General features: G+C 38.7%; 2 protein-coding genes across 2 annotated transcripts in view; one reads left to right on the top strand and one right to left on the bottom strand.

Annotated features, from left to right (window-relative positions):
- Positions 1 to 1,490: 1,490 nt before the first annotated feature.
- The window catches only part of Acf (ATP-dependent chromatin assembly factor large subunit), a 33,617-nt gene continuing 21,721 nt past the window's right edge, over positions 1,491 to 13,386 (bottom strand). The window contains exons 21-25 of the mRNA XM_090112264.1: positions 12,308 to 12,419; positions 12,072 to 12,139; positions 11,516 to 11,643; positions 2,280 to 2,443; positions 1,491 to 1,766 (exon numbers count right to left, since the gene is read on the bottom strand). Of these exons, the coding sequence (XP_089968390.1) occupies positions 1,601 to 1,766; positions 2,280 to 2,443; positions 11,516 to 11,643; positions 12,072 to 12,139; positions 12,308 to 12,419 (638 nt within the window). The 3' untranslated portion in view covers positions 1,491 to 1,600. The remainder of the gene's footprint in view (positions 1,767 to 2,279; positions 2,444 to 11,515; positions 11,644 to 12,071; positions 12,140 to 12,307; positions 12,420 to 13,386) is intronic.
- LOC149900888 (uncharacterized) lies at positions 4,010 to 11,043 on the top strand. The gene is made up of 2 exons (XM_090112682.1): positions 4,010 to 6,690; positions 7,478 to 11,043. Exons 1-2 carry the CDS (start codon positions 4,890 to 4,892, stop codon positions 11,041 to 11,043), a joined length of 5,367 nt encoding a protein of 1,788 aa, XP_089968808.1. The 5' UTR covers positions 4,010 to 4,889.

Here is a 13,386-nt window from a genome sequence, read left to right on the forward strand (position 1 = left end):
TTGCAACTTATAAAATACTGAACATAGCAGTAAAAACGATTCGTACTGATAAAATTTATAAAACAAAACAAACAAAACTTCACCTACTTTTTGGAATGAGTCAAAAATATACATTATCGATGGCATCATGCAATCATACAGCTAAACGGCTTAAAAACGTTAAAACTATTTTTGACCCGAAAATGCGTTTGCGTAAAACAATCAAGTATTTCTACAAAGCTCATAAGTACAATGATAATTTGCTAAATTGCTTTTTTGTGCTATTTCAAACTACAGTGTAATCATCCCATGATTGGTGCATCACATTTTATTCATATAAAATTTTGTGTCCAATTTATTCAATAATCATTATGCCACTTATTATTAATTTTGTTTTACACATAATTTTGTTACTTAAAATAATGAGACATTAAATGAAGATTTTCTGCAAATATGAGTAATAATCATATTCAGTCTTCATTTTTACAATTACTTCTAACGTCTGGTTTCCATATTCTATCTATATTTTGCTGAAGAATTACAGGAGCAAATTTAGAGCAATTACAGTCAAATAATTCAATAGATTATGGAAACCGGTCACAAATCTTAGCTTTACCTCAGAAAACATTTAAATAAGCAACATTACAATTAACATTATGTAAATTCTTAAACAACGCAACTTGTGAACCATTGTAAATGTATCGATATGAGAATAAAAAGTATTTGAATTGTCGCATACAAGCGGTGATAGCAAATACAAAGAAAGCATCACTTTATCAAATTTTCTATTAAATAACATCTGAATTAATATTAATTATAGTAGAATCAAACACATGTTAACAATTGGCTAGCAAATGTTCCAAAATATATTTTAAATCAGCTCTAACGGATTTTTACTGGATTTTAGAACTAAGTTTCACTAACATTAACTACTAACTTTACAATTTATACAATCAATAAGGCATCCCGTAGCAACATCATGTACTCATAAGCGCCTATACTAAATGTCTTATTTCTTACACTACAGAATTTGAACTCGATTGACAACCCATTGATTTTATTAGCAAAAATTTATAGAATTAGGATCAGGTATTTAATTTTGAGATACAACAACTGTATTTTCTAGCTAATTTTGTGAGAGATTATAATTTCATTTAAATATTATTTTGGATATGGGTCGTACACTTATAAAAGGCTATATTTGGTTATATTGTGAAGATATCACAGCGTTACAACGGCCAGTTAAATGCTTTGGATTACATACTTTTGACCAGCAAAAGGTACAAATGGAGTCATACATATGATAATAAGGGCTGCAGGTTATTGCATTTGCTCTTTCAATTTTAACTTTTCAATGAGTATTATTGAACTCATAAGTCTATTTGTTATGACAGAAGGAGACTGCATTTATAAAACCTGTTTTATTTCAAACCCTAACACAACTTTTATTATAAAGCTTGCAATTTGTATACACATTCCATCAACGGAAAATTTTCACACACCGTACAATCTAAAACCAAACTTTTTAATTCTTCGTTTTTCCCATATCACGACAGAACTATTTTGATTCACATTGATTTACACAACACAGTCACTATACAGTCCATTTTACACTATCACTTCACTGCAGTTTGGATTTCTTTGATTTGGGAGCATCCTCGCTGTCTTCCTTGATGCTCCTCTTGAGAGGAAGGTCCTCATCATCTGTGGGGTTGCTCTCTGGTAGCGAGGGCAGCTCTAACTCTTTGCACCTCTTGATTATGTACTTCTCTAATCTGTAGCCCGCTCTGTAAGTTATAGGAAATTAAGTGACAACGAAAATTGTTCAATCATTTCTAAGGTAAATAAAAATGGTAAATGAAACAGAATTGATTAAATAAACACGAATTTAGGCGACGAAAAACACTATTATGCATCTACACTACACATAAGTTTAATAGAACCAAGTTGGTATAGAATTGGAAGACTATACATTGACAATACTTTTTGACGTGACAACGTCTTATAATTTTATAGAGCCGGCTGCACGCACGAAAAAACATGACTCATGCGGCGTTACCTCGCTCTGAGGCGTTCCATGTAAGGCTTGAAGTGCAAGCGAGAGCGCGGAACGAGCGACAAAGAAGCACAATCGGACGTTGACACGTTCAACTATCGTCAGTAAACCGACTTTACAGACAACCAATTTTTTTTTACTATACCCTAGCCTATAAAGTGCACAATGATACTTCACAAAAAGTAATAACTGGAAGCTAAGCCAACACTAACTTATCAACTTAATAACATTAAGTTATACTAACTTAGCCACGGGATGCGAGTCCTGGTTGTATGTGTAACAGTTATGGAACACGAGGGCCACATCTGACAATACTTGGTCGTCTCTCTCATACTGCCCTGTTTCTAGCTTCACTCGCACTGTGTTGAGGTCCATCGGAGTGTCTATGACTTGAAGGTAGTCTGGCACCTGGGATGTTTATGTAAAAATAAATTATTTGCATGTATGTAGAATATAATATATGTATATGTAATAATGAAGAAAACCAAAATTAAAATATCATGTTTCTGAAATGGTTTAATTGATATTTAGTAGAAGCAACTTGTATAAGTTTGGATTTATGAGGTTTAGATGGTTGTGACACAACCACAGAAAACATAACGCTTAGATTAACGTTTCAGACACAAAGAGACATTAATGTCAACAGCCAATAAACATTATGGTCTAAGATCCGAATATAGGTCGACCTGCACCGGCGTGATCATAGAAATCTAAATAACAAGACACATAGAAGTGCTTTATTGTCATAATTCGTATGAAAACCGCTGTCGCCAAAATCAACACATTCAAACCGAAAGCTAAACAGTACACACAAGTAAACTATGCCTTTTATTGGACAGCTCGATTTTAGTGAAAACTAACTTAACTATTAAATTAAGCTTTTGAATATGTATCCTAACGCACGAATTTACGGTTTATTTTAGAATAACATCCCTAAGTATATGAGACTTTTTGCTCCAATACGAACAAACGTGATAATAAGAATGGTAGACTGTGTCATTCATTGTTATTTCGATTACTATGGTGACACTCGTAATACTTGTAAATATTCTATAATTTTAAGGAAAAACGGCATTATTTCTAAAAAAAAATATTTTCCGATGAAATATTATTCCTTTATAAGTATAATTACAACTTGTGGAAGAATTTCCGCAATGGAAATTACTGAAACACACCATGTATACACTCATACGTCTCCAGAGCAACTGAACAGTGACGAATGCAACTGGTGATGTGCAAATCACCTGAGTGGCGACAAGGTCACGCACGCTTACGACTTCTAGTGTCTTGTTATTTAGATTTCTATGGGCGTGATAATAGAATGAGACCAATTTTATAATAAATGTAGTCTATTAAAAAACCTATTAAAGATGGGTTGACTGAAAAAATCCTGGACAGGATATTTTTAGTATCATGCAAATCAATATCACGCAAATTAACTTCGACCAAACATCACTTTTACATTACATTTTGTATTTCAAGCCTTTCCTACTGTCTAAACCGTTGGTTTAATAGTATAAGTTTTAGTATTGTTTAGTTCCATCATTCGATAATAGATGACGCTAGTTGTAGAAGCCGTGTTTTTAAATCGCGCTTATGTTATTCTTTTGTAATTAGATATAAGCAAAATGGTACTGTAGTTCCGCATCCTCCGCAAATATACGGTCAGAGCGTTTTTGTGTGTTTTATTTCCGACTCTGGCTAGGGTGTACTACATTGCTGGTGGTACAAAACATTTGGTCCTGCGAGCCGAATATTGGAGACCAGGTGGTGACGTCAGCGGCCATTGGAGGGAGCGAGAGGGAGAGCAGCCGGGACGCCAGCAGCCATCGGAGGGAGCGAGAGAGAAGCAACCGGGACGTCATCGGCCAGCGGAGCGAGCGAGAGGGAGAAGAACCGTGACGTCAGCGGCCTGCGGAGCGAGCGAGAGGGAGACAACCGTGACGTCATCGGCCAGCGGAGCGAGCGAGAGGGAGGGAGATAACCGGGACGTCAGCGGCCAGCGGAGCGAGCGAGAGGGAGAAGATCCGTGACGTCAGCGGCCTGCGGAGTGAGCGAGAAGGCGACAACCGTGACGTCAGCGGCCTGCGGAGCGAGCGAGAGGGAGACAACCGTGACGTCATCGGCCAGCGGAGCGAGCGAGAGGGAGACAACCGGGACGTCAGCGGCCAGCGGAGCGAGCGAGAGGGAGAAGATCCGTGACGTCAGCGGCCTGCGGAGTGAGCGAGAGGGCGACAACCGTGACGTCAGCGGCCAGCGGAGCGAGCGAGAGGGAGAAGAACCGTGACGTCAGCGGCCTGCGGAGTGAGCGAGAGGGCGACATCCGTGACGTCAGCGGCCTGCGGAGTGAGCGAGAGGGCGACAACCGTGACGTCAGCGGCCAGCGGAGCGAGCGAGAGGGAGAACATCCGTGACGTCAACCGACTCCGGAGTACAGGTGCGAGGGAGAAGGACTACCAGTGAAGTGAAACGTGAGTACTTTGAAGTTCAATTATACAAAATTGGACCTTAAGTCCAAGAAGATAAAGTGAAGTGACGGGGAATCCATGCCCAAATTAAATTAAAGTAACTTTAAAACACTCAGAAAATTTTCATTGTTTACATAGACTTAGAATATTTTCAATGTTTACATTGACTTAGTTTTTTGTTCGTTGTATTGAATAGACACTTGTAAAATTTTGTAAAAGAATTTACCACTTATAATATTTTAGAGTTGAGGAGACAGTTTGTACATGTGAGTTAGTTTTTGTTTTATGCAATTTAAATATTAAGTTAAATTTATTTATTTCAAATAAGTTTGAGAATATAAAGTCTATTTATCTTATTGTTGTTCGGAAGTCTCTAAAATATTATAATGGAAGCATTTAATAGAATTCAAGAAAATAGTAAAGAGCTTATCTCTAAAGGTAGAGTCAATTTTAAAAAATCCCCTAAGGAAAGAATTACTGTTTCGTATGTTGAAACTCGTTTGGAATCTTTAGAAAATCAGTGGCAATCATTTTGCGATATTCATCGCCAAATTATTAGCGAGATATCTAAGAGGGAGTTAGACTCTTCTAGCTATATTAAAAATTGTGTATATGATGAGACCGAAGTACTATATGTAGATTACAAAACTGAATTGAAAGATGCTTTGATTGAATTAAAGGGTAATAGTCGGTCCGGGGTAAAGTCAAGTGATTCCAGCGAGTATCAAGAAAAATGTGTCATAAAATTACCAGAAATTTCTTTACCTAAATTTTCAGGAAAATACACAGAATGGCCTACCTTTAGAGATCTTTTTGTATCATTAATACACAATAACCATAAATTAGATGATGTACAAAAATTACATTATTTAAAGGGTCATTTATTAGGAGAACCGGAACAGCTCCTAAGACATACAGCAATAACCGATAAAAACTACACGGCTTCCTGGGCTCAGCTAGTCAACCGTTATGACAACAAAAAGTATTTGTCAAACAATATCCTAAAACGTTTGATGAGTCTAAAAGTATTGCATCATGAATCGTCATCGGCGATAAGAGAATTATTAGATAGTATGAACGAATGCTTAAGTGCTCTAAAAAACCTAGGAATTGATATTACTAGCTGGGACACAATCGTTATTTATATAATGAGTCACAAATTGGACCCTGAGTCCAGGAAGCAGTGGGAGTCCAAGGCAAATGATTGCGAAGACCTACCAACCTTGACTCTATTTAGAGAATTTTTGGAGCATAAGTTTAGGTCATTAGAGTTTTTAGACACTAAGTCAGTAAACGTAAAAAACCCTCGTTCTAGTCCCAAAGTACTTTATGTGAACAATACTTTGACGGATAGTGTTGAATCTGGTCAGTCTTATGTGGCGAAGTGTCCGTATTGCAAAGGGGAAACTCATAAATTATATAATTGTAAGGAGTTTGCGAAGTCGGACTATGATGTGAGACATAAATTTGTACAAAATAGTCGCTTATGTTTTAATTGTTTTGGTAGCAACCACTCCGTATTTTCATGTCGCCAATCCACCAGATGTAAGGTTTGTAAGCGTAAACATAATTCATTGCTTCACCCCGAAGAATCTAAAAATGTTGAGTCCCATCAAAAGAATGTGGTTGTTTCTTCAGCAACCACATCTGAACGCGATGTTGTTACGTGTTTTTCGAATGTCCGTAGTCAAGTTCTTTTGGCTACTGCAGTTGTGGAAGCGGAGTCGAATACAGGTAAGGCTAACTTTAATTTGCGATGCTTATTGGATCAAGGCTCAATGGTTTCTCTCATCACCGAATCCACGGTTCAAGCTCTTGGGCTAAAGAAAATTCCAAATAAGGTTCGTATTTCTGGAGTAGGAGGTCAGGAAGATTCCTTAGCGTCAAGATCTATGGTTGAAGTAAAAATAAGATCAATTTATAATCCCAAGTTTACCATGGTCGTTCAAGCGCCCATGTACAGTACGGGGGATGCTCTTTATCCCGGCCGTGCAAACACCTCAAAGGAAAGCCTCAATGAGAGTCGAAACAAACTTGTGTCTGAAGTCGAGTCTTCTCTCCAAGAAGTCTCGGATTGGGGCGAACTTAATCTTGTCGAGTTCAATCCCCTAAAGACACAGGTTTGCGCGTTCACCGCTAAAAAGACCCCATTTGTCGTAGAACCTCGGTTTAAGAGTACTCCCCTTAGTATATCGCCGAAAATCGGAATCCTCGGAGTCGAAATCTCGAGTGACGTTCAATTCCGCAGTCATTTGGAAGCGAAGGCTAAATTAGCCTCGAAAAAACTTGGTGTGCTCAGTAGATCGAGACAGTACTTCAAGCCGGCCCACCGACTTCAGCTTTACAAGGCTCAGGTGCGACCGCATATGGAGTACTGTTCTCATCTCTGGGCCGGAGCCCCACAGTATCAACTCCTTCCTCTTGACCGCATCCAACGTCGAGCAGCTCGAATTGTCGATGACCGTAGGCTTTCCGATAGGCTCGATCCTCTGTCAGTGCGAAGAGACGTTGCGTCTCTCTGTATACTGTACAGAATCTACTATGGGGAGTGCTCTGAGGAATTGTTCCACCTACTACCAGCCGCACAGTTCCACCACCGGACCACACGCCGTAAAAACCAGTTCCATCCGCACCATCTGGATGGTTGGCGCTCCACCACTGTCCGCTTCACCCGCAGCTTCCTTCCGCGTACGGTGAAACTGTGGAACGATTTGCCACCTGCGGTGTTCCCGAACAACTACGACATTGGGGCCTTCAAGAAAAGAGCTTATTTGTCCATGAAAGGCCGGCAAAGCACCTGTAACACTCCTAGTGTTACAAGTGTTTATGGGCGGTGGTGACCACTTAACATCAGGTGGCCCATCTGCTCCTTTGCTTGCTCTAACATAAAAAAAAAAAAAAAAAAAAGCGCACGTTCTCGGTAAGCTTACATCGTTTCTTCCATCAAGGAGAGTCAATCTGCGGTTGTGGCCAGAGCTTTCACACTTGCAATTGGCTGATCCAAAATATGAAGTCCCAAACAAAATTGATTTGTTGCTTGGTGCGGAGGTGTATGCCCAGGTACTGGAGGACGGCATGATAAAGGGTCCCCCTGGATGTCCGTTAGCACAGAAAACGCAATTAGGGTGGATATTATCTGGGCACATTCAATCAGAAATGTTAGATTCTGGAACGCACCAACAACCGAGAGTGATCGTCAGCATGCACGCTGGATGCAATGAAGATGAACTACTAAAAAGGTTCTGGGAAATAGAAGCAGAGCCATGTTTGGCAAGCAATAAAATAATGACAATCGAAGAAAAGGCGTGTGAAGAGATTTTTGAGAGGACAACTAAGAGAGACAAGGAGGGAAGATATATTGTTAACTTACCTTTCCGCCCCGAAGTAAAGCATGAATTTGGAGATACACGAAGTGTAGCGGTGCAAAGGCTAAAGAGTTTAGAGAAAAGATTTAAGAACACCGAACTCAAGAATAATTATTCGCAAGTGTTGAAGGAATATTTATTGCTGGGTCATATGGAAAAAGTACAGGAAGACTCGGAAGAGACGCGGAGACGTTCGGTATGGTTACCGCATCATGAAGTAGTCAGACCAGACAAAAGCACTACTAAGACGCGAGTAGTATTCAATGCGTCAGATAGAAGTGCTAATGGTATGTCGTTAAATGATGCCCTGATGGTTGGCCCAAGACTACAACCAGAATTACGTCATATAATCATGAGATGGCGTCTCCACCCGATATGCCTAATAGCCGACATCATAAAGATGTATAGGCAAGTAAAGCTGAAAAGGGAGCATACAGATTATCACCGAATCGTGTGGAGAGATGACAACAACGAAATCCAAGATTATCGTCCACTTACCGTTACCTTTGGCACTTCCAGTGCACCTTATTTAGCGGTCAAAGCTCTCCAACAGCTTGCAGTCGATGAGGGTGGGAGCTATCCACTAGCTGCTGCAAGACTAAAAACGGACTTTTACATGGATGATCTGTTAACCGGGTGTGATTCTGAAAAAGAAGCATTACGATTATATGAAGAAATGACTGAATTGTTAAGTAAAGGAGGTTTTAGGCTACAGAAATGGAGTAGTAATAGCATGGAGGTGATGGAAGGTTTTGAAGGAAATATAGAACAGGACAGGGAACTTAAGGAGGATGACGTGACTAAAGTAGTAGGTCTCTTTTGGAACCGCCGCACCGATGACTTTAGTTATAGAGTTCAGTTTTTATCAGCGTCGCTTCCTGCAACCAAAAGAGAAATTATAGCCGAAATTTGTCGACTGTACGATCCGCTTGGTTGGATCGCTCCATGCATCATCACTGCAAAAATATTCATACAAAAATTATGGATGACTGGATTTGGATGGGATGATAGATTACCGTCTGAACTTATTAGTGAATGGATAACTTACCGGGAGGAATTATTTCAGCTAACAAATTTCCAAATACCGCGATGGGTGCAAACACGAAGCAAAGATACAGTTGTGGAGTTACATGGGTTTAGTGACGCTTCACATGCCGCCTATGCTGCTGTGGTTTATATTCGTTGCGTTTCTGAAGATAAACAAATTAAAACTCACCTGGTAGCTGCAAAAACTAAAGTTGCCCCGATCAAGCAAATCTCCATACCTCGACTGGAACTCTGCGGTGCGGTGTTGGTAACTAAATTGTTAGTTGAAGTAGCTGAAGTTTTGAACATACCAATTTCACAGTTGCATGCTTGGACGGATTCCACCATCGTCCTAGCGTGGCTTAGTGACCATCCCAGTCGGTGGAAAACATTCATAGCCAACCGGACTTCTGAAATTCTAAATCATTTAGAACCTTGTAAGTGGTCGTATATACAGTCCAAAGAAAATCCCGCTGACTGCGCGTCTCGTGGAATACTACCTTCTGAGCTAGTTGAGAATAATTTGTGGAAGTATGGTCCGGATTGGTTAAGTAAGATTGATATTCAGTATGGTAAACCGCTTTCCATATGCACTAAAACTGACCTGGAAGAAAGAAAGATTAAAGTACATGCTGCAACTAAGGAGAACTGTGAAGATATAGATATATTTTTAAAATTTTCATCTTTTACGAAGCTGGTGAGAGTAGTCGCATACTGCAGAAGATTCCTGAAATTGAAGGATCCCGTTGAAACTCGTCCGAAATTTCTACCTTACCTTTCAGCTGAAGAGCTCCGAGATGCCACCATGTGTTGTATCCGTCAGCATCAGCTTACTTGGTACCCTGAAGAAATGAAGAATCTGAAACATAAAAACATCATTAAAAAGAGTAAAATTGACAATTTAAATCCATTAATAGATGAATTAGGAATTATGAGGGTCGGAGGAAGAATGGAAAATTCTTGCCTGAAGGATGGCAGCAAGCATCCGATAATTGTAAACGGTGACTCCTGCTTGGCGAAGTTGATTATAGCCGATGCCCACGCCAAAACCATGCACGGAGGTCCCCAGTTGACCATTAACTACATACGTTCGACGTATTGGATCACCAAATTGAAAAATCTAGTACGATTTAATATACACAAATGCGTTTCATGCGTAAGAAACGCGGCGAAGTTTCGAACTCAATTGATGGGCCAGCTGCCTGCCTGCCGAGTCACCCCTCGAAAACCTTTTTTATACTCCGGTGTTGATTACGCTGGTCCCATTAATATTCGCGTTTCGAAGGGTCGTGGCCATAAATCCTATAAAGGATATATTTGTCTCTTTGTTTGCATGGCCACAAGAGCCGTTCATATAGAAGCAGTTTCCGATCTTACTTCAGAAGGTTTTTTGGCAGCTTTCAAACGTTTTGTTGCTAGACGAGGCCGTTGTATTCAGTTGTGGAGTGACAACGGCACCAATTTTGTAGGTGCTTCTAAGGAGTTGCGGAATTTGTTTGCAAATGAGAAATCCCAACTGCCCGTTGACATTGCATCATCATTGGCTAACAATGGTACAGAGTGGCGCTTTATTCCTCCTCATGCTCCAAATTTCGGTGGAGTGTGGGAAGCAGGCATAAAGAGCACTAAACATCATCTGCGTCGCGTAATCGGCGATTCTACTCTTACTTTTGAAGAGCTGGCGACGGTCTTGGTGCAAATTGAGGCGTGTCTCAATTCGCGACCTTTGTCCGTAGCTAGCTCCGACTCAGGTGATCCCAACCCGTTAACACCGGGTCATTTTTTAATAGGGGAGCCATTGATCGTGGCTCCGGATAATAATTTTAAATACGAGAAAATTTCCAATTTGCGTCGTTGGCAGTTAACCCAAAGGATGGTGCAGCATTTTTGGAAGCGTTGGTCCCAAGAGTGTCTAACCCAATTTTTTCAAAGGTACAAATGGAAAGGCAAGGTCCCCGACATCAAGGTAGGAGACGTGGTCTTAGTGAAGGAGGACAATTTGCCTCCTGCGAAATGGATGTACGGATTGGTGGTTGAATTACATCCGGGTAAGGATAAGGTGACACGTGTTGTCACGTTGAGATATAGGGGTTCTCACATACAAAGACCGACTTCGAAACTATGTGTGTTGCCCGTTAGAGAAACATAAATGTAAAAAAGAAAATATATATGTATTATGTTAGACGTAAGTAAAGAATAAGTATTAGTTTAAAGAAATGTATTTGCTTCTATGTATTGCTGTATCTTTTTGCAAAGTTGTATTTTTTTTTGTATTGTGAAGGACTATTCGTCCTTGGCGGGCGGTATGTCTAAACCGTTGGTTTAATAGTGTAAGTTTTAGTATTGTTTAGTTCCATCATTCGATAATAGATGACGCTAGTTGTAGAAGCCGTGTTTTTAAATCGCGCTTATGTTATTCTTTTGTAATTAGATATAAGCAAAATGGTACTGTAGTTCCGCATCCTCCGCAAATATACGGTCAGAGCGTTTTTGTGTGTTTTATTTCCGACTCTGGCTAGGGTGTACTACATTGCTGGTGGTACAAATTGTCTTGATAAACGAAAGTTAACACATTTACACGATTCATTCCATTTTCTTTCTAAATAATTAAAAAATCTCACATCCTCCGTAGAAACAGGCTCATGGAAGGGCCAGCTGTCCTTGTGTTTGAGCGCATCCTTGAGAAGCTGCGCAAGCGCATCCGTGTGCAATACTACGCCTCGACCGCGCTTTCTGCTGCTTCTTTCTTCTGAAAAGTTATATTTATTTAAAATTAAGTTATATTAATTATAAATATTATAGTTAAGTAACATTTAACTTTACCACACATACATAATTCTTTTTAATTAGATTTCTGTGATTTTATATGCTTTTAAAAGGATTCGGAATTGTCTATGGCAATTACAAGAACTATATCAGTGTTGTCGTTTTATGTATAAAGAATAAGTTGTTTTGAAACATAAATTATCAAAATTAATTTAAATTAAAATACTCCTGAAATAAATCATTTTTTTATAAATTTATAAAGAATAGAAAAAATTCGATCACGAGGCGGGACTGATCGAATTTTTTCTATTCTTTATAAATTTATATTTATAAAGCATTTGAATGCCATAAAACCAAAAATATAAATTCAAATCATTTTTTTTTAAATCTTCAATCATTTTTTCAACTTACCATGAACACCATTGGTGAGTGAACTCTTGCCTCTTCTACTCGAACTGTCGTTTAGCTCTTCTTTTGATCTATAAAATAAAAAAAATATTGTTTTTTGTTTCAACTTAATTCACAACCATAGATAGCTCAATAGCTTATAGATTTTACAATAGAGCACTACCACAGTAATATATATTTTTAAATCAATATCAATACATCAGTTCGCGATAACCCGTCACACAGACACACAAACATACCTTCTCCCCCGTTTACTATTTCCATTCGTTAGTGGAGATGGCTCCTTGCTTCCTCGGGACTTTCGCGTCTTCAGTTTCACCAGCGCCGTGTTGAATTCACTGTCCTCTGAATCTGTTTAGAAATTAATTATATTTAACACTTCTAAAGTATGATATAGCGCTGAAAATATGTATGAAGAATTTTAATAAAATAATGGACACATTAAACCATTCCATGTTATGGAAAGCACAAAAACATGTACGTATGAAGAATTAAAAAAAAAGTAGCTTCCACAGGGCAGCGGAAATTATGCTGTTATTTATGTTTAGCAAAAGAAATAAGGAGATTCTTAATTTGTCCAAAATTCGTTTCTATAGATGATACTTTAAATTTGCGATAATCCTAGTTGTGAACATGAACTATCTAGTATGAACTACCTTTATAATTATTCAGTAATTAAACAATTCAAGTTTTAACAATAAAACTTCGAAAGTCAACAGAAAGTAACTAAATGTTATATACAATCCAAACACATGAATCAAAATAATAGTAAGTAGTAGTAAATAAAAAGCAAAAAACCAATGAGTTATTTGATAGTGAGCATAGCCAATAAAAAATGAGCTAGCGGGTTAAGAGCCAATGAGAGTGGAGTAATAACAGCCAATTACATTGTTCTAATAACAACCAATGAAAATGAGTTAGCGGTTAGAGCCAATGAGATGGAAGTAATAACGGCCAATGAGAATGAAGCAATAACGGCCAATGAGAATGAAGCAATAACAGCCAATGAGAATGTAGTAATAACAGCCAATGAGAATGAAGTAATAACAGCCAATGAGAATGTAGTAATAACAGCCAATGAGAATGAAGTAATAACAGCCAATGAGAATGTAGTAATAACAGCCAATGAGAATGAAGTAATAACAGCCAATGAGAATGAAGTAATAACAGCCAATGAGAATGTAGTAATAACAGCCAATGAGAATGTAGTAATAACAGCCAATGAGAATGAAGAAATAATAGCCAATAAAAATGAGTTAGCAGTTACAGCCAATGATAATGAAATAGAAACAATCAGTAAAAATGAGTGACCAGATAC

The sequence above is a fragment of the Colias eurytheme genome, chromosome 18, assembly GCF_061535395.1.
Source record: "Colias eurytheme isolate Ceu_HAF_F1 chromosome 18, ilColEury1 Martin Lab GWU primary, whole genome shotgun sequence".
Classification (NCBI taxonomy): Eukaryota; Metazoa; Arthropoda; class Insecta; order Lepidoptera; family Pieridae; genus Colias; species Colias eurytheme.

Coding starts and splice junctions, on each gene's coding strand:
- LOC149900888 (XM_090112682.1), top strand. CDS start 4,890: ATGGAAGCATTTAATAGAATTCAAGAAAATAGTAAAGAGCTTATCTCT. Junction 6,691..7,477: donor GTTTAAGAGTACTCCCCTTA/GTATATCGCCGA, acceptor GGTTGTGGCCAG/AGCTTTCACACTTGCAATTG.